The sequence below is a fragment of the Prunus persica genome, chromosome G6, assembly GCF_000346465.2.
Source record: "Prunus persica cultivar Lovell chromosome G6, Prunus_persica_NCBIv2, whole genome shotgun sequence".
In the NCBI taxonomy this organism is placed as follows: domain Eukaryota; kingdom Viridiplantae; phylum Streptophyta; class Magnoliopsida; order Rosales; family Rosaceae; genus Prunus; species Prunus persica.
Window position 1 is genome coordinate 2,533,953 of NC_034014.1, and position 20,852 is coordinate 2,554,804.

General features: G+C 36.5%; 4 protein-coding genes across 6 annotated transcripts; 2 read left to right on the forward strand and 2 right to left on the reverse strand.

The window, feature by feature from the left end:
* LOC18775045 (THO complex subunit 3) lies at positions 63-3,451 on the reverse strand. Its single transcript, XM_007205515.2, has 11 exons — positions 3,257-3,451; positions 3,048-3,143; positions 2,822-2,951; positions 2,648-2,739; positions 2,374-2,442; positions 1,778-1,835; positions 1,597-1,696; positions 1,251-1,337; positions 1,003-1,081; positions 564-696; positions 63-474 (listed from the first exon to the last, which is right to left on the reverse strand). Exons 1-11 carry the CDS (start codon positions 3,329-3,331, stop codon positions 437-439), a joined length of 957 nt encoding a protein of 318 aa, XP_007205577.1. The 5' UTR covers positions 3,332-3,451; the 3' UTR covers positions 63-436.
* On the forward strand, positions 4,033-10,609 carry LOC18773600 (protein RFT1 homolog). The gene is made up of 14 exons (XM_007208101.2): positions 4,033-4,683; positions 4,814-4,893; positions 5,248-5,342; positions 5,419-5,579; positions 5,883-6,034; positions 6,538-6,656; positions 7,248-7,411; positions 7,558-7,632; positions 7,899-7,970; positions 8,464-8,601; positions 9,066-9,221; positions 9,658-9,710; positions 9,800-9,978; positions 10,083-10,609. Exons 1-14 carry the CDS (start codon positions 4,602-4,604, stop codon positions 10,141-10,143), a joined length of 1,587 nt encoding a protein of 528 aa, XP_007208163.1. The 5' UTR covers positions 4,033-4,601; the 3' UTR covers positions 10,144-10,609.
* Positions 11,300-16,294, forward strand: LOC18772777 (KH domain-containing protein At5g56140). Of its 3 annotated transcripts, none has more exons than XR_002271972.1 (7): positions 11,300-11,801; positions 12,007-12,092; positions 13,800-13,945; positions 14,753-14,902; positions 14,981-15,158; positions 15,262-15,405; positions 15,559-15,666. XR_002271972.1 is itself a non-coding variant. In XM_020565289.1 (7 exons), exons 1-7 carry the CDS (start codon positions 11,674-11,676, stop codon positions 15,706-15,708), a joined length of 921 nt encoding a protein of 306 aa, XP_020420878.1. In that variant the 5' UTR covers positions 11,327-11,673; the 3' UTR covers positions 15,709-16,294. The 3 variants fall into 3 exon arrangements, 2 of the variants coding, with proteins under 2 accessions (XP_020420878.1, XP_007205649.1); XM_020565289.1 differs by having other exon boundaries at positions 11,327-11,801; positions 14,981-15,097; positions 15,559-16,294; XM_007205587.2 differs by having other exon boundaries at positions 11,328-11,801; positions 14,783-14,902; positions 14,981-15,097; positions 15,559-16,294.
* LOC18773017 (probable calcium-binding protein CML21) lies at positions 16,832-20,200 on the reverse strand. The gene is made up of 5 exons (XM_007205770.2): positions 19,717-20,200; positions 18,415-18,665; positions 17,902-18,104; positions 17,563-17,737; positions 16,832-17,190 (listed from the first exon to the last, which is right to left on the reverse strand). The coding sequence occupies exons 2-5, from the start codon at positions 18,611-18,613 to the stop codon at positions 17,084-17,086; spliced, it is 684 nt and encodes a 227-aa protein (XP_007205832.1). The 5' UTR covers positions 18,614-18,665; positions 19,717-20,200; the 3' UTR covers positions 16,832-17,083.

Sequence of the window (20,852 nt, forward strand, 5' to 3'; positions counted from 1 at the left end):
ACAGCAACACAAGTGTGTCATATCCTGAAGGTAGAAAATAAAAGTGTCAAGTACTCAATATCTATCTAATGTCATACGCTGTTCTTTTTGATAGTATGGAAATTTAGAACCAAACGGTTACGGGCTCAAAAGTGCTCTATCTAATGTCATACGCTGTTCTTTTTGATATAGTATGGAAGTTTAGAACCAAACGGTTATGGGCACAGAAGTGCTACTTACAAGGCAAACAGAAAAAGGGCAAAACTCTCGGAGAAGGCCGCACTAAGCCAAACATCCTTTAAAAAGTGCCGAGTTTGCTTTGTCTTTAAAAAATACCCGGGAAAACTTAGTACAAACAGAACCAAGTGGTCACACACCGCACTTTGTCTTGGACATAACCTGTCAGCTGCTGTCAAATAATCACACATCTGCGTTCTTTTGGACATGAGGTCAGACATTAGGCTGAGTTTTTGAAGCCAAATATCCTAAAAACACCTGCAACAAATTGAGGGCCAAAACATGCATCAGTTAGGTTTGCCTTGTGTTAATGAATAAGCTTAGTGGAACAAGAAACAGCAATGCACCTTCGTCGGTCTGGTATTTGTTCTTGTCATCCCCAGCATAAGCAAGCAGATTGGATTTAGGATTCCACTCAACACTGTTCATGGCAGCCCTACATGGGATTTGATGCACTGTCCTCCCAGTTTGAACATTGGACTGATTTATACAGCAGCAGTTATATTGTTACTAGTTTTACTTAGGTGATGAAAGATGGATTGAATTCATATGAATGAATTAGCTACAAATCCTTTGTAAACAAAAAATAAAAACTTCAGTGAACATATATATCTTCTTCTTTTTTTAAATGGCGTCTAAGCTACAAAACAAAGTCAGTGTACAGTAGTAAACTGGCCAGCTATGATGACAGGCTGCAGCCTTTGTAACCAGACATCCTCCCACAAGGGAGAATATACTTCTTGAAGAGATAAATTCCAAGTGTAGTGAGCCACATAAGGTACTTACTATATCAATAAATAAGTCTTCACTGGCAGAAGCAAGATACTCTCCAGTGTTGTTGAAGCTTATTGTCCTCACAGGCGATCTGAGAAAGTACAAACAGAGATCATTCCAGGAATAGGGACGCTGATGATTAAAGTATACACAAGAACCTAAGGTAAACGAATGTGTGCAATGTCCATAGTTATTCACTAACTGCAGAATTTAAAAAGAAAAAAGAATCTGAATAATGGGGAATTCAGGGTAGAACTCACTCAAGTTTTGTAAATGTTCTCACACAGAGCATCTCTGAGATATCCCACAGGCTGACCAAGGAATCGGCACTTCCAACAGCAAAATACCTGTTATTGTATAAAGAGCATTTAAAAGAGCTAAAAGTAGTCTTCGTGTGACATTTTCAAGAGAGAATTTTGGAACAGAGATAAATAGAACTACATAGATACAGCATATAAACATCCTTTTCTCGTGATGGGATCAATGAAAGTGGACATGTTTATATGCACAGTACCAACTAATATTGCAAGTTAATGGCCCAGATCAAATCAGACAGTTTTTTTTCCCCTTAAACAAATGAAAAGATAATACATCTTTGTAGCATACCTTCCAAGTGGGTCAATCGCAATGCAATAACACCCAGCTGTATGAGCCATGAGAGTGTCAACTGGTCGAAGAGATGGGTATGCTAGTACTTCAACAGTACCTGAACCAGAGAATATACAATAAAATACCCATTCCAAGTTCCATTATGTAGAAAGAAATTATGCAGAAAACTTGTTCTCACCATTTCCAGTTGTCAAGAAGAAAATTTCACTTGTTGTGCTCCAAGCAATTTCATTAACCTGGAAAAGAAGAAGAATGCTCAATATGTATTTGAGGTACAGAGACAGATAATATAAACAGGATTTATCGGCATCCCTTGTATTAGGATGAAGCAACTCTGTGTAAGGATCAGAAAAACCATCTATGGACAAGTTACACGTGAAAAAAAAAAAAAAACATAATCATGGGGATATAGACATTTCTACAAAAAATTTAAAAAGAACTCATGTTCATTGAAAAAAGTTATTTCTTAATAAATTCATAACTTTGACAGCTTCAACATCGGCAACTCATCATAGTGGCGTGCCAATATGTTTTGGTTATGTGTGTGTGTGTGAAGAGAAGAGAGATAACTTAACATATTGTGATTTGTGTTTACAAGCAATCGTTCTTAAGGTTACGTTTGCATATCATACAGAATTGAACGACTTCTCAAGGTTGACTAACAAAGTTTTTCTAAAAGCCTTGTGCTGATAAGACATTAATAGCCTAAAACTCATATAGAACATGCAATATACAAGGAAGAAATTAAAAAAAAGCATCCCTTTCGATAATTACCTCATAATTGAACTTTCGCTTGTGAATGGGCTTAAATTTCCGAACATCTAGAATTGTTAGTTCATCATCCTACATTGTAAGGAGGGACAAAAATCAGCATAAGAACAGCAACACCAGAATATGGAACAGCAAAACATAGCTATTAGCTATTGACACCCACTACTCATAATTCAACAAAATTAAGTTATTCACAATCAGAAAATTCAATGAAGTTATTCACAAGCAGAAAATTCACAAACTCATACAATAGAGGTTGAGCACAAGTAAACATTACCCTATTACCAACGGCGATGTGCGTCCCATCAGGTTTATAGGTGATGTTAATGTTCTCGCCACTAAGTTCTGCTAGCTGCGCACATTTTCCACCTGAAGTACCCAGATGGATATAACATCAAATTCCAATCTTTTGTACCTAAAAAAATTGAAACTTGAAAGAGCAATGACTTACTACGAGCATCCCATAGACGAACTGTCTTGTCTCCAGAGGCAGTGGCAATCAAATCAGCATGCTTGGGGTCCCAACACAGCTGATCCACACTATCAGTATGCCCCTTCAATTCAATATCTTTAACCTTACCCTGTAACATATATACACAAATATTCCCTCATTACATAGAAATATAATAAATTTATTGGGAAATAATAATGAATTTTATTGGAACAGCTGAACTTACATGTCCGTGGGGCTCAATATGCCAAACCCTAGCGGTTTGATCTACAGAGCCCGATGCGAGCTTTGTGCCCGTGCAGTTCCAAGCCACAGAATGCACCTTTTCACAATGACACATACAAAATTTAGAATATTGAAAATGGAGAGCAAGAGATTAGGGTTTTGTGGAGCTTGAAATTGGATTAAAAAATGTAACCGATAGAAAGAGAGGACCTTCTTCTTATGACCTGGGTACTCTCTGCTAGTGAGATTCTTAAAGGGTACTGTGGTTTCCTCCATCTCTGCCATTCTTTGAGTTTCAGATCAAATGTTTCAGTTCAAATTTTGAGAGAGAGAGAGAGAGTGAGAAAGTTACTTTTTGCTGTTATCAGTAGCGGGAAGAGAACCAATCCCTTCATCATCATTTTTAACTCTCTTTTTGGACTGAGCCCAAGTCGGGATCCAAAATTTGGTCTTAGCCCAACCCATATGATATTGAACCCTCCATCAGTCCACTGTTGTCAACGTAAAATAAAAATAATTAAAAAGTAAATATTTGAATAATTTTTCATTTTTAAAAATACAAAGTATAGCCGGGCGGCTATACTCTATAAATAGAATATTTTACCCATATAGCCGGTCGGCTATACTCTTTAAATGGAATATTTTAACGGTCCAGCCGCGGGGCTATACTCTTTAATTAGAATATTTTACAGTATAGCCGCGCGGCTATACTCTTTAAATAGAGTATTTTAGAAGTATAGCTGCTCGGCTAAACGCTATGAATGCAATATTTTAGAAGTATCGCCGGGCGGCTATATGCTTTAAATAGTATATTTTAAACGTATAGCCGTACGGCTATACTCCGGCTATACTCGTTAAATATAATATTTTAAACATATAGCCGGGCGGCTATACGCTATGAAAATAATATTTTAATAGTATAGTCGAACGGCTATACGCTGTTAATAGAATATTTTAGCCGTCCGGCTATAATTTAAACCATACCACGCTCCCAGCCACCACCAACTGCCCAGATCCATCATCATCATCGCCATCACCATCTTCTTCGTCGTCATCATCGTCGTAAAATTCCGAAGAATTATCGTCTTATCCCAAAACTGGATGAAATTCCGAAGATTAGACTTGTAAAATTCCGAAGAGTTGTAGGAGTAAGGTTGAGAAATTCAGAGCTGGGTTTGTTGTTGTTGTTTTGCTGAGAGCAAAACTCCTCAAGTCTCCAAACCCTTGTCTTGCTTTGTTCTTTCACTACCACACCCTTTTCTTTCCGTATCTATCTCTCTCTCTCTCTCTCTCTCTCTAAATTTCTAAACACACGCAGACCGTATAGTCTCTCTCTACAGAGAGATATATAATAAAATCCACTCCCAACTAATATTCATGCACATATCTATCAAGCCCACCACCACCAAAACCAAGAATCCAGCTATCATTATTTTGTTCACATTTGTTACAAACACTTAAAGTCGGAAATATTTTGGAATTCGAAGGTCTCTCATTCTCATTCTCCCTTTCGCTTCTGAACTCTGAGAGAGAGATCCCAGAAAAGTTCATCGAGATGTCAAGAGCTTCGTCGGTTGGATCTCAATCTCAATCACTCACTGACAGCAGTTTCTCTCGCACCTTCAAGTACTTGCTCGGTCAGTCTCTCTCTCTCTCTCTCTCTCTCTCTCTCTCTCTCTCTCTCTCTCTCTCTCTCTCTCTCTCTCTCACACACACAAACCGAAGAATGAAGATGATGCAAATTTGCTTTCTTTTTGGTTGCATCAGCTACGCAATTCTTGTCAAGGGGAATTCCATTTATATTCAATGCGTGGATCGTCAGGCACCTTTCAGTTGAGGACTTTGCGGTAACAATATATACTACTTTCTCCATCCTTTATGCATTTTCCAAGTTCCTGCTTGATTTTCTCTTAAATCTTTGTCTATTTTACATGTTTCCATATATTTTCTTTTTCGGCTTTGGATTCAACGGTAGCCCACATGATAAATTTGTAAGCTTTAGTTTGTTACTTGTTCTTCCATTAAATTGGGCAATTGTCCAATCTTATACTGGACCAAACTCTAGCAATCCAGTCCAATACAGCCTCTCAAAGAGCTGGGCTTGGAGCTTGAATATCTGTTGTGGCATTTCCATTTGATTTGGAAATTTAATTACTTCACTGTGAAGTCATTTGTGTATTTCTTTTGTCTTCTGGTGGCAGCTCTATGGAGTACAATTTCCTCTTTTTGTCACCTGTGTACTGTTTCTCAGTCGTGAGGGAGTTCGGCGAGCATGCCTTCGGGCAGACATGAAAAGGTGCTTCTTCATTTTAATATCAATGTGTTTATTTATACCAACTAAGGACCTGTAATTCTTATGTATTATGCTACAGTGATGGTACTTCAACAGAAGAAAATATAGCAAAGATAATGACATTTGCCTGGTTAATTCCCCCATGTGGAATTCTTCTTACTGTTGCAGCATGCGGTGTTGTCTTCTGGAATAAAGGCTTAAGCTTTTCTGATCCATATGGGCAAGCAATCTTGATTAATGGTAGATTGCTATATATATTATTTTCTTTTAGAAAAGTATGTCTTGTTGCTGTTGCTGCTTCTCTCTGTTTATGGAGATTTTCACACATAATTTGTTATGACTACTCATTCAAAAATTATTTATGAATACGATATATGTTTGGTTTTCAAGTCCATTTGTGATTTGTGACTCATCAATATTGTTTCAGTGCTTTTATAACAAGAATCATTGATGATTGGAAATCATAGACCATTTGGCTTTGCTTAAATGAATTAATTGTTTCACATTAATGTATCAGTGACATGAGTCATTTTTACGTGGCAGGCTCTGCATGTATTTTTGAACTACTGGCAGAGCCCTTGTATATCCTTTCTCAGAACTTGCTTCTGCTTAAACTAAGGCTAGTAGTTGAGACAGTTGCTACTCTTTCCCGCTGCATAACAATGTTCATTCTCATTGTCAAGCAAACTTACTTGGTAAGAGTTTTTATCAAATTATTCTGGCAATCTTTATTTTTATTCATTTTTTAACATTGTTCCCTATATTCAAAATGAAACCTGCAAGGAAGTGTGTAATGATCTGTTTGATTCCCTTTTGTTATATGAACCTCATATGGGTGGTGTCCACTGGTTCCTTAACCAGTAATTTTATGCTTTATTGGAACCATTTTATTGGTTACTGGACATGGGAACAAATCTTGTAAAATTTACTTTTTAACCTATTATCCATTTGAGAGGACCATGAAGAAATAAATTTGTATTCTGCTAGTGAACCTGAATAGTCAATATGAGTAGGTGAGGGCCTCTGTTATTAAGGATTATTCTCTGAAGAGGAAGGATAGTTACTGTAGTAAATTGGAGTGTTTAGAACTGACACACCAACCGAACTTACTTAAAGGGTGGTTATCAATCCTTGACCTTGATTATTTATGGTATTAGATGCAACTTCTAATTATGAATGATCATTTGATCGGTTGCAGGATAAAGCGATTGTATTTTCATTGTCACAAACTGCATATGGAGTGTGCTTGTTCCTAGGTTATTGGGTCTATTTTCTTCTTTTTGGTACATGTAGAAGTTCTGCTATTTTTCCATTCAGGTATTTTTTTTTTTTCTTTCTTCTAATTCTACATTATTTTCTGTAGATGATGAATTTTCATTTTCTGTCATACCTCAGAAGGGAAAAAATTTATGGGATAATGCATGAGTATAATCCAATGTTAACTGAAAAGACATACGTTAAGAATGGATTCTTCACGTGGAGAGAAGTAGGGAATTCATAAGATCTTTAGCTGATGTCCCTTGTGGCCAAATATGTGGGCATCACACTATTTGATTTCTTGGACAGCAGAAATGACTTCTTGTTTATTTTTGGCAAGCGTTTTTGTAGAGTGCCTTGTTGGTCCTGGTCTTATCTGGGAGGCAATAATCCAGTGTCATATGTTCACTGTGAATGGTTTCATGGGAGCTAGTCAATCTTTATTATCAAATGTGTGGATTTGTGTAGTTGAGTGGAATATTATCACAACTTGTATTTCTTCACTCGTCAGATTTATTTGTCATATTCGTATGTATTGACAATTACAATTGGCTGGCTTAGCAGAAAGGATATGATAAGCAACACTGTTTTTCAATTAAATCTTATGTCTTTAACAAATTTGCTTTAGTTGATAGCTTAATACTTTCACAGAGTAAAGAATAAGAAGCATTATGATGGGCAGCTGTCTGACATGTGTAAGTTGTTTACACTTCAATCCTTCATGAAGTTGATCCTTCAAGAAGGACAAAGTCTTGTCCTTTTATGGTGGGCGACATATTATAACCAAGCCGTATATGGACTTGTGGACAAATTAGGTAATTATTTGGTCCAGATCTTTTGAGTCATACAATTAATCGCTTTGTCATCACAATAAGATCTGATTTTGTTCTGAGACTACTTCAGAATAGAAAACATGTCAGTAATTTTGAATTTTCTTTTTATGATATTTATCACTTATTAGGGAGCCTAGTGGTGAGGCTGGTGTTTCTTCCTTTTGAAGAAAGTTCCTATGCTACATTTGCAAGGTCTGCATCAGGTTTACTTTCCTCCTTTGTTTACTTGATGGTTCTTTTGATGTTATCTTGATTTTGGGTTAATTTCTTCCTGCTTTTGTTTCTTTTCATGTGAGTTACAAATGATTCTTCACATATGCTATGTGCAAATGATTCTTCACATATGCTATGTGCACACTTCAAATTTGGTTTGTATCCATGGAGAAAAATCCATGGTTCCATTAATATTGCATCATACAGTGCTAAATCTAACAAACTTAAATTTTCCAATAATATCTTTCGTTGACAGGAAAAGACCCAAATAAAGACAGGAGGCTAGGAAGTAGCCTTACAGAGGCCCTTAAACTGGTTTTGTTAATAGGTGCGTGCATGTGTGCATTTCAATTTCCTTTTCTCCTTTGTTTATACAGATCAAAATTGTAGACAATATATATTGATATATGTGTATAGTCTCGATTTAATAAGTAGCCAAGTTGATTATTGTAATAGCATCTCAGTCGTTTAGATCACATATGAAACTATGACGAACAGAACCCAAGGGACTCAAACAACCTAGAAAATGTCTTTTAGAAAAGAAAAATTTACAAAGTTAATTGTAGCATGCAAATATGCAGACACTGCATGTTATGTTGTAACAGAGAGATCAGGTAGTGAAAACACTTGTATTGGCCTTTGATTCATTGTATAATGAGTAAATTAAAAGATCTGATTTTGATACATTATGAAATAGGACAAGTTGATGACCACAAAAGGAGCAAGATAATTATCTATAGTAGGAATTGATATTTGTTCTTTTCTTGAAGTCTTCTTCCTTAGTTGTTTCCTTGGTCTCACGATGCTCAGATATCCTGTAGGTCTTGTATTTATGGCGTTTGGTCCAAGTTATGCTTATTCTCTCATCAGATTGTTGTACGGACAGAAATGGAGTGATGGGGAGGCATCAACAGCCCTTCGATATTATTGCATTTATATAATTGTTCTGGCTATGAATGGTGAGTAATGCTCTGATTCTTCTTGTCAATATTCGCAGGCATATGAGCCATAGTTAGAGGAATATCAAGCAACATGTACTTGAGTTAATGCTTTTCTATTTTATGGGTCTTTATGATTTCTTTATTCTATTACTAATTATGGCATAATATTAATGAGATATGAAATTTTTTATGGCTACTTCCTTTCGAATGATGAATTCCCTTATTTTTGAAGTAAAGGAATTCGTATTAAGATGTAGTAAGGCCGCTAAGGACTAGGATACTAAAGTGGTGGTGATTGTTTGAAAAAATAAATCGTATGTGTGGCAGGATCCATTGACAATCTGCTAAAGTCTTTCATTTGGAACTGGTACCCCTTTTATATCATCAATTTTTGGTTGTGTTTGGTGTTAACTTAAAGATCTTACTGCTGTGCCTAAAAGGTATCAAGCTAGAACTGAGATTGTGCTTTGGTTTTACATCAGGAACATCTGAATCATTTCTACATGCCGTTGCAAAAGAGAAGCAACTAGTACAGTCAAACCTTTCAACGTTTATGTTCGCAATAATACATGTAGTACTGAATATCCTGCTGATCAACTCAGCTGGTGCAGTTGGCTTAATTTTGGCAAACTCAATAAGTATCCTTTTCCTGGTTTAGGCAGTTTTCTTAAGGTTTATTTGGTAAAGCTTTTGCCTTATATTTTCTGTTACTTTTTAAAATTAAAGTCACTAGTTATTTTTCATTTTTTTCAAAGAAAGCAGCTGCTACATTTTGCAGATGCTTTTGTCAGAAGAGTAAGAACATAAGGTTGCTGCTTTTCCCGTGTACAAAGCTCACAGTATAGAAATGTCTTTATTCAACTTTTGGTGCATTTGACCTGAAATTTTTTTGAGACATAGAAATGTCTTTATTCAAATTTTCTTTTCTGTTTTTGTTTCACAAAAAATTACATGACACGGCAATATAGATGACATCATCAGTCTGGAATGGTGTTGATCGGTAAGTAATGTGCATTGTGAGCAATTGCAATTCAATTTATTGGTTCTAGTCTCTGGTTTCTTGACATGGTAAAGATATGATCCTGAGAATAGCGTACTCTGGGGTATTCATCAAGCAATATTTCCAGGTATGATGTTAATTATTTATCTCGCATGTTTTGTGAATGATTTTAACCTCATAGGCTTGTATGTGCTAATTTTTCTTCTGTCTTCACAGGATTCCTCCTCATTTTCTTTTTACAGATGCTTACCTTCAGGATGGAAGGTCCTACTGTTTTCAGGGATAACAACTATTATTTCTGAGAGGATATTTCTGGACAGGGAGAATTTCTGGCCGACTTTCTTTGTTCATTTCTCCATTGGGGTCACTTGCTTCTGCATGTCGTCGTTTGTCTTGTATGTTCTTGTGCCCTGTGTCCGCTTTGAAATTGTTATTGTCGTGCTACTCTTACTGATTTGCACATGAGAATATTCATCACCTGTAATATTTTCCTCAACAGATATCGCCGCGAGAGATCCTTCATCAACAGAATTATCCGCTTCCGCGATCACTCGGACTAAGAAAACAGACTTTTCATGATCCATCTAAGCGTGTAGAGAATATTTATTTGCCACTAATCTGATTGACAACTTCTTACATGCGTATCTGGGTATGAGGATTACCGATTACAATGCAGAAAAAACAACAGGATGGGATTAATGATACCTATGGAAGGTAACTGTAAGCACCTACTGATATATCTATGTAATTGTTTGAGTATGTATGCATTAATGAGAAAGAAATAGGTGGCTGGATTATAGACAACTGCACAAGGGAGAACCCATTTATTGGGAATTTTTAGAGAATTTATACCAGAAAGATTTCATTACATTTCATATGTGGGAACTTTCAAAGCAGGGATATTATCATGTAAATCTCCTTATCATAAGAACTAGAATTACTGCAATAGCTCTTTTATATGGTGATTTTTAGATGGTTTTGAATGAATAAAAATTAAAGTTGATGACTGCTTTGACCTTGATCCAATATTACTACGCATAAACATGATGAAATTTAATGGCAAAGAAGAATGTTTGTTCATTATTAATACTTGGTCAATTTGTCTTCATAGCTCATACAAAAGTGTACATTACATTTGGATTAACTGGTCAAACCATACCAACCGCTAAAGTTTATAATTGGGTTTCTTTCTTTCAAAGCATTATTGGAGAGGATGCTATTATTGCACATAAATTATGTTTTTAGTCAACATAATTGGCAGCAATTATTATATGTAATTTAGGAATATTGAAAATCAGAAAACTCATTGCCATACGAAACAGCGATATCAAAGAATTGATAGGACCATAAACAACAAATGTCGACATGCCAATGAAGATATGGGTCTAAATTGATCCACGTAGCCATCTCTCTAGGGTTCCAATTTTCATGGTTGAGAACTTGAGACTAAAGAGTCCATTGATGGCCAACCCCTCTCGCTCCATGGTCTATGCTAGAGGTTTGGTATAATAATAAGACCTATTATAGGTTTCACACTAATCAACCACCATTAAACATCTTAATTTTAATTTCTTAATAACACAAACTTGCATTTTTAGTCGAAATTCTGTGCACAAATAGATTTATCGACTAATCGAGAAAAAGTTTGCACATACTGAACAATCAATTTCCACCATAAATTGACAAATTTAATTTGTAAGACAATCTGACATTTTACATTATCATATATCATATTTAGATAGACATATCAATCTCTATGGCATATAGAAGATTACTCATTAATGCATACCAAAAGAAATTGCTTTCCAAATAATAGTAAAAAGAAAAGAAAAAAAAAAAAAAGTTACTGTGTAGTTAGTATAGTAGTAGTGGGGAAGGTAGAAAGTAAAAGGCAGTGTAAGTATAAATGAAAATCCACCGACGCTTAGACCTGGATTGAGAGATTTGAGAGACAGAGAGAGCGAGCGTCTGGTTGGGAATCGCGATCGTCCCACCAGCCGGCCCCAGACACACACAGAGTCCCCCCAGACTCAGAGACAGAGACGACCGGAAGAAGAAGACGACGATCGGACGGTTGAGGCGTTGTGGAAATGACGTCATCATCGGGCGGTGGAAGGTATATGTCGTACTCGCCGTCGCCGTCGGCACCTCACTCTCCTCACCTCTCCGGCCTTCGCTCCGCCTCATCCGCAGCTCTCGTCGCCGCCGAGCAAGAAAAGTATGTCGCGAGATCTGTTCTTAATTTATCGATTCCCTAGATTTCTTGTGAAGAAGAAAGCTTGAGCTTGATTGATTGATTTGTTGACTTTTATCAATTATCCTCATCATCATCATAATAAATATCGTTATTTTTTGGCTTTTTTCTTTTTCTTTTTGCGAAGCATGATGTTGTATAATAATAGCTTTACTCTCTGTGTTTCCAGATATCTATCTGAATTACTTGCGGAGCGCCACAAACTCGGTCCATTTTTGCCTTTGCTACCGCATTGCTGCAGGTTAATAAACCAAGGTCAGTTTCGAACTTTGAATTAAGCGTGTTATTGTTTATCTAAAGTGCTTTTATGGGTACAATTGCAATGTTCAAATGTGAAGACTCTGCGATCAGTAACTGCTCAACCCGAATCAAACGATTCGAATAACTTCACAGGTTATATGAGGACATACCCTTTTCATCTAACATGATTATGCGAAGTGGTGAAGCATAGTACTATTAGAAATTAATCACTGCTCAACTCACTTAATAGACTCGTAATTACTTTAACTTGGTTATATGTGCTAAGTTATTAGAGATGCTAATGATCCTGCTAATCAAATTTGTTGAGTTTAGTTTATGCTCGCACTTCCTAATGATATGTAATGGATTACAAGGATAAGCAACTACTAAGTTGGGACTAATTGTCTCGTGATTTCATTTAGCTCGAGCTACATTGTATTGCATGCCTGTAGGCTGTATGTATTGAGAAATCCAATGAAGGATGCTGAGCTCATCTAAAAAATTCAGGGGTACTTTGTTTCATGGGGTAGAATTATCAAAACCATCACTTAGTGTATTGGTTTGGAATGCCAGTTCCAACTCAAAATTCGTAATTGTTGGAAAGTATTGAAGAGGTGTACATATCACAGGCAACTGGTTTGCATATGAAGAACAACAGGATTATAATGATTGCGTGTGCAATACCATTACTTCAATCCCTCCTTGATTATGTCTCTTCTAGCACCTAGTTCTTTCACATACCTCGGATGTAGGAGATAGGTTACCTTGTTTAGTCTGACTTGGAGTTCAATGTTTAGTTCTCGGTTTCTCTTATAGACCTTGTTTTTCTTATTTGTTTATACAAATGATTTTTTTCCCGAAATAACTGTTGAAGAAATATTTTTTTAGACCAAAAGGGAGGATAATAGTAAAATCTTGTGTTTATCAGCGGGAAAGATGCTGACATAACAAGCATTGGGTGTTTTCATTTTAATTAGAGGATAACAATTGATAAACCTGGCCGTCATATATAAAGTGATACTGCCAATGTGACTTGGTCTTTGGATGTTTATGGTGGGACCCTCCTTTTGCCAACCATCTCTCCTTTCTACGAACACAGATACCTAAAGACTATGAAATCACCTGTCCCAACCAAAAGGTGAACCTTTCTGAGGTAAAGGTTTTTGACTTGTAGTCTATCTTGTAATCCAACATTAGCAAATTCATTCACCAAGTTCCTAGCTGAAGACATAGCTTGATCCATAAGTTTTTCTTTCTTTTTTTTTGCGAGGGCTTGTTGTTTGCTTCTCTATGGGTATTTGTTCTTTTGGTTTTCCTTCTCTCCGGGAGGAATCTAAGTATTTTTGTTAGAATCGTAATATTGACATTGATTTCTCAGGTTTTAGCGGTTTTGGTGTTATCATATCAGGTGGTGATGTTTTGTGGATGTATATTCTTTTATGGGGTTTTGCCCCTCTATTAACTTGGGTTCTCGTGTATTCTTTTCTGATGGTGTTCATAACTATTGTTACAATTAATAGGCTTCCTTTCTTTATTAACTTTCTCATTACTTTGATGTTACAGTACTCTTTTGAAGTTAAATTTATTACATGGGGGAAACATTGATTTTAACTGACTCAGAAGAAAAATCCGTGTTGTCTCTCCATTTTGTGGTGACTGCTAACCTTATAACAAATGCTAACCGGTACATCTTATTCTTGAAAATTGACATTTTTGGAGCAGAAATATTGCGTGTAACTACACTGTTGGGGAATGCATCAGTTTTAGGTCAAAGTGGGCTTGAACATGCTAGCCCCCTGGCTTCTGGAGGAATGTTTTCAAATGGAGGTGCTGATGTGAACGGATGGGCTTCACGGTTTCAATCAGAAGTACGGATACTAACCATTAACTTAACATAACCTTATTTTCCATCTAATTTTACTGTCTTTTAGAAGCATTTCTGACACGGCTTTTACATTTCATGCTAACTCTTAACATTTGTTTAGGTGCCTGCAATTAATTTGCCATTTTGAGACAGGTAGTCTGAAGCTAACATCAACAACCAAATGATAATCAATTAGCTTTGCTTCTGGAATTCTACTTCAATTGATATGGTTCTCCATTTATTCTGACTTTGTCTGTTTGTTGAGTATTTCGAGTATATGACATATTATTAGATCTTACACTTGGCATGAGATGCAATTCCTAGTAGTAATACAGAGCATTGAAAAGAGTTTGTCCAATCTAAAGGAGATTATTGGACTCCTGGTTTTCCTGTGTAGAGTACTGACCCTTCGGTTATGTTTGTTGTTGAGTTTGCCTGACAAGGCACAGCCATTTTTCATTATTAATATGGTGTTGAAACATTTCAGCTACTGAATGCCTCTGTATGCAAGAGGGATTGCAAAATGATATTATTGTTGGTAATGGTATTCATTTTATATTTACTGTCCTTGAAATTCATTGTTTTCGACAGTCGTATATATCAGGAAATTTTCCGAGTTCCATTGTATCTGTTAAGGTGTACATTTTTCTCTCTGTTTAGTTATTTATTCTTTACATTCTTCAAAGCTGTAATGATGTATCCCTAATGAGTTTCTTTTTTAGGATCTTGGAGGTTCTTCGAGGACCAATATCTTATGTTCTCATATGTGTAGTGAAATATATAAATAACGGATCCCTATATGTTATGTTAGGTTTTAACGTACTTGGATTCCACTGCCCAGATGTCAGGTTTATTACAGCCTTCATCAACACAAAACTGGCTTAATTCTCCAAGTAGCTCATCTGGTCTAATTGTTAAGCGAACAATCCGAGTGGATATTCCAGTGGACAAATATCCTAATGTATGGATGAACTGCTAGATCCTGTTAATTTCTCAATGTATTTCTCTTTTGTTGTCTGACATCATTTTATTATTGCAGTATAACTTTGTTGGACGGTTGTTGGGCCCTAGGGGGAACTCTCTTAAACGAGTGGAAGCAACTACTGAGTGCCGTGTTCTGATTAGGGGCCGTGGTAGCATAAAGGATCCGACGAGGGTAATAATGAGACTTTTCTTCTTTGATGATTGCACTGATTTCACATTCATGCATACCAAAAGTATGAACATCTGTTGCGCTATGCTGTAAATGAGAATTTCCGTTTATTCAGTCCTCATTGTGAGGATCTAATGTTAGTTCACTGTACTATTTTTGTTCTGAAGGAAGAAATGATGAGAGGAAAGCCAGGGTATGAACATTTGAACGAGCCTCTTCATATTCTGGTGGAGGCAGAACTACCAGTTGAAATTATTGATGCTCGTTTATCACAAGCACGTGAGGTACTTGAAGATTTACTCAGGCCTGTGGTATGTTCTCTCCTCTTATTTGGAAAAGGTTTTCCTCTTCCTGGCAAGTTAATTTTGTGAATTCTGCCTGCAAAACAGCAAAACTCTTGACCATGTTTTGGAATAATTTAGGCACTAATTGGGTTCCTTTTCCTTTTCAAAATATATTATTAGGATGAGTCTCAGGATTTCTACAAGAAACAGCAGCTGCGAGAGTTGGCAATGCTCAATGGTACACTTCGTGAAGAGGGTTCTCCAATGTCTGGTTCTGTGTCACCCTTCCACAACAGTCTTGGTATGAAGAGGGCCAAAACCAGGGGGTAGTGGATGCTCTTCTTGGAGGGCTCTCGGAGCTTGTTTGTTAATTTCTGCCACTAAACAGCAGTTTCCACGCCACAGGTGTTGCTGTGTCAGCCAATCCAACAACTGCCATCGGGGCACTGGCAACACCATTGTGTGCCAGTTCTAACTTGTTTCTATATCAAGTGTGTGTACCTACTGGTCGGGGGGAGGTTGACGTATCGCATAAACAGGGACAGTTTGATTTCGGGGGGTTTGCTTTTGTATGTTGCATTAGACAGTTTGGTCAGAGCATTTGCTCTCCAAGCCGGTCCTTATACTATTATAAGCATGTGATGACAGTTTTGTTACCGTCTTGGGGTTTCTGTGAGTAAGCTATGGCATGGTGTGTATACGAATAGTGAGGCAAACATATGATCTACCCGAAGCATGTTGTCTGGGTTGGAGTATGTTGTACCGTCTAGATTGAATTGGACTTGTTAAAAGAATTCTTTGTTTTGTTCTAGAGAGTCACTTTTCATGTTATTTGTTGCTTCTTGCTCTAACATTTTTGGTTGTCATATTTGTCGTCAACAATGAGTTTTGTAATTTTAGTTCTGTTAAAGTTGCTGTGTGTATGTTTTTACAGGTCCAGACCGAAAAATAAGTGGTTGCATGTTACTAGAAGTTAAACAAATTGACTTGATGCACAGAGGCATATGGAGTTAGTAATATTTATTAAGCCTTTGCACAATTAGGGCTCGTTTGGTAGTGATTGTATATAAGGCCAAAATCTCTTCTGGAGCTCCATATAATCACTTTAAAGTGATTTATTGTGATTCTCCACATAAGTGATTTTTGGCCTATTCAGAATCACTCCCAAACCTTAACTCATAGGCTTCTAAAATTGGGAAATGATGGTATGTTTTTGGGGATGTTTTAAAACAATTGTGAAATAGTCGAAAAGATTGCAGTTCAGTAAGATTCAAGGCATCTAAACCCCACCAATGCGGGGTTACCACAATAGTTGTGGCCGTTCCCTTTTTCCCCCACTTGGCACTCAAAATCGAAACCCCTGGGTTTCCTTCCTCCCAATGTAACAAAAAACAAAAGGCATCTAAACCCCAACCTAAGATAGGAAAATCCTTTAACACAACACACCATCAAGTATTAAGTAAAATAAAGATTGCTGATAATAAGAGAAATTGGAACAAGTCTACATTTCCAACTATGTACATGGGGATCTCAGTGAAGGACTCATTGTAAAATTTTACATGCTCTATGTCAATTGGCCCATTATTGGAAAAGCAAATGAGACCTTGTTTTGGAACTTCCAGGACTTGATTATATAATGTCAGCCATGGTAAAGCAGAGCCAACTGCATGGAGAAGCTAAAAGCTACCAAACCTTCTCTTCCTGCTCAGTCCTCATCCTCGTCCTCTAGATCGTCAATTCCGATCCATCGGGTAAATGCAAACAGAAACTCCTTGAAGTTCACCATTCCATTTTTGTCCCAGTCCATCTCTTCTGAAACAACAGAAAAGTGAGAGATTAATAAGCAAAGGGGTTCTCTCTACCAGATAACTTCAGACCATTTAACTAGATGAAGTAATTCCTATGAGATCACCATTATAGCTACGAACTAATAGAATCACAAGCTTCCATTTTCATCAAGTTACAAAAATTTCTCAGCAAATCATCCACGCAAATGCATACAGAAATACACAAATGATCCTCATGTAGCAAAGAAATGATTCATTCTAATGAATATAACGACCGTATATATTTACAAGTAAAAAGAATCCTTTACAAAGGAAACCATATGTTCTAGTATGCCATAATGTGTGTGTTTGTGTGAGTGTGTGTTGCTCTGAGATAGAGGGAGAAAGAGAGGCAGACCAAATCTTTTCATGGCTATTCGGCCAGAGGATCGTTCTCCTGTTGTAGTTTCATTAATGGCCTGGACCATTTCACTCTTGCTGACATAACCATCCTTGTTCTTATCCAAGAACACAAATGCGTCTACCAATGTTTCGAATGTCGCCTCCAGATCTGGCATTTCCATATGCAATTTCTAGGGAAGTCATGGAATACAAAGAGAACAAACAAATGAAGAGAAAAGACAACTGGAAAATGTGGATTGCCTCCCAGACAATTCCTCTATTTATGAATTGTTAAAGAGCAACAAATGGTAGCTAAAAAAGAATATGTAGAATAAAAGTGGTGTGTTTCGGATACAGTGTGAACGTCATTACTGTCATCCTTGAGAAGATATACTAGGCAAATAAGAACAATGAACTCATTAAACTTGATACCCATGTCCTCATTAATATCACATGCCTCAAAGAGATCACTGATTTCCTCATCTGTAAAAGAGACTTCCAGTTTATAAAAACATTTTTTCATCTCTTCTTGATCGATTGCGCCATTTGAATCCTCATCTGTTAAGAAAAGAAAAAGAACAAACCTCTTAGCAGTTACCAATTACGTGGACAAGGAAAACAGAAGAAGAAAAAAGCATATTCTTTGGTGGAACATGTTGATGGAAGAAATATGCTTAACCTAGACTGTTCAAATCTAGGCAAAGCAAAATTGGTAGAGTGCCTTTATTATCAATGAAAACATTGATGCATGCCTATGTATTGTTTCGCTAAGGATCACAACATATAACTTTAAGCCTATATTTTTACTACATGTTTTACTTTGCAGATACATATTTAAGATACAATTGAATAAGAACTGGATACACACCAAATTGCTCAAAAATAGCCTTGCACTTTCTTAAGCTTTCGTCAATCTTTCGAAACTTCAAGATGAGGCTGTCAAACGATTTCATAACACTTCCTTTAACTGCTCTGCGCTTCATAGCTTCAACCATTTTGGCCTCTAGCTTCGTTTCATGGATTGAAAACTGTCTAGGGGAATCGCCCTTTCCCACTACAGCCCCCATTGCCAATTAATAAGACAAAATTGGGATGCAGGAGCGGATTTAACTAGTGTACCTGACCAGTTAAGTAAATGAACACTTCAGCTGATATTCGAACCGCTACTGCAAACTAATGCGATGAAGAAAACTAAGAATCAATTTCAATGAAAAGAACTGAATAAACAGATGAGCAACACTGTAAGGATTGTGCAGCTCAATTCCAGCCTTCCGGCATCAAATCATCGCACTTCGAATAAGATCAATTATGCCAGAAACCATCTAACATGCCATTGGTTTAGTGCTACTATAGATGCAATTATGCACTGAAAAGAACTGAATAAACAGATGAGCAACACTGTAAGGATTGTGCAGCTCAATTCCAGCCTTCCGGCATCACATCATCGCACTTCGAATAAGATCAATTATGCCAGAAACCATCTAACATGCCATTGGTTTAGTGCTACTATAGATGCAATTATGCACTGAAAAGAACTGAATAAACAGATGAGCAACACTGTAAGGATTGTGCAGCTCAATTCCAGCCTTCCGGCATCACATCATCGCACTTCGAATAAGATCAATTATGCCAGAAACCATCTAACATGCCATTGGTTTAGTGCTACTATAGATGCAATTATGCACTGAAAAGAACTGAATAAACAGATGAGCAACACTGTAAGGATTGTGCAGCTCAATTCCAGCCTTCCGGCATCACATCATCGCACTTCGAATAAGATCAATTATGCCAGAAACCATCTAACATGCCATTGGTTTAGTGCTAATATAGATGCAATTATGCACTGACCAAGTAAAGTTAAACCATTTTCACCAACTTAAAGATTCAAAATTAGATAAAGCACAAATTGATTATACATACAATTCAAATTAAACAAAACATACAACAACTGGTTTGAATTGTTGAATCATATGACAACTTTTCACTCTCAAGTGATCCAAAAGGGACACAAGTCAACTACTTTTTCATTTCAATAGTAAATTGGCAACAATCCCATGCTTAGTTTATCAAATTCAAGAAGCTAACAAATTGATTAAGAATAAGAGAAATTAATGAAAGTATGAACTCTTACTATAAAAGAAATTATTTTAACCAATGGAAGAACACACACCAGAAAATTCCCAGGCTTTTTACTAAATGAAACTTGAAACTTATCAAAGATCAGAAGCGCCAAGATGAACAAATCAAGAACCCTGAAACATGTAGAACAGTGAAATGTCTTCCTCTTGTTTGTGCCTGAAATTGATCATAAACCAAAGAAGCAGATAAAACCATCCAACAAATAAGAAAAAAGGAGAGGAAAAATGGAAGAGAGAGAAGGTATCAAAGTTTTGGTGCAGTTTCTTGGCGTTGCAAACAAAGATGCAAAGCCAAAGTACGAAGGGGGGGAGTTTGGTTTGTTAGTCAGATGGGGTTGGCTTCATGTTTCTCCCTTTGGCTTCCGAACCAACATTTGTGCTCTACCCACCACGTATTGCTGTCCTTCTCCATCCGTCTCCAAAATCGCTTTCAAATTTACAACAAATACCACCTTCGCTGACTTTTTAGAACAATATAACGAAAGACTGAAAAACTATTTTATAAACGCCATCCATATATTAAATGCACGAATGTGCAAAATACATAAAACCAACCACATATATTAAAGGGTGAGACCAAACTTCATTATCCAATAGTTAAAAAAAAATACATAAAATTTGTAAAAACTTATAATTCGAGCGGCTAAGAATTTTATTTTCCAAGGATTATATTCGATTCTCCTATACTTTAATATGCTTATATAAAATAATTATAAAGTTTCAAAATTAACAATCCTTAAGAAGGGACATATTTTATTTGTGGGAGTGATATTCTTAATCACCCTGGTTATAGACATTGTCATTAAAAGTAGCTGACATTTCAAACTCCGACGAAGTCCACACCATACATTTATTGTAGCATTGTTGTTTGTGCTCATATTAATTTCCAAAAGTAAGCTTACCTTCATGCTACCATGTGCCATTTTGAAGAAAAGTGCTAAGGTGATTTTCGACACACAAGAATATGCACGTGATTCTTGATTATTAATGCATGTATGTAACAAAAAATGATGAATAATTAGAATTCATTCATGACATGTGCGTGAGTGATTAACTGTAATATTTCTTTTTAAGATTTGATTGCTTGTAAAAATAAAACCTAATGATTTGTGAATGTAGATGTAGTGATATACTATTTCCACTCAAATGTCTCATTATTAATTTGTGT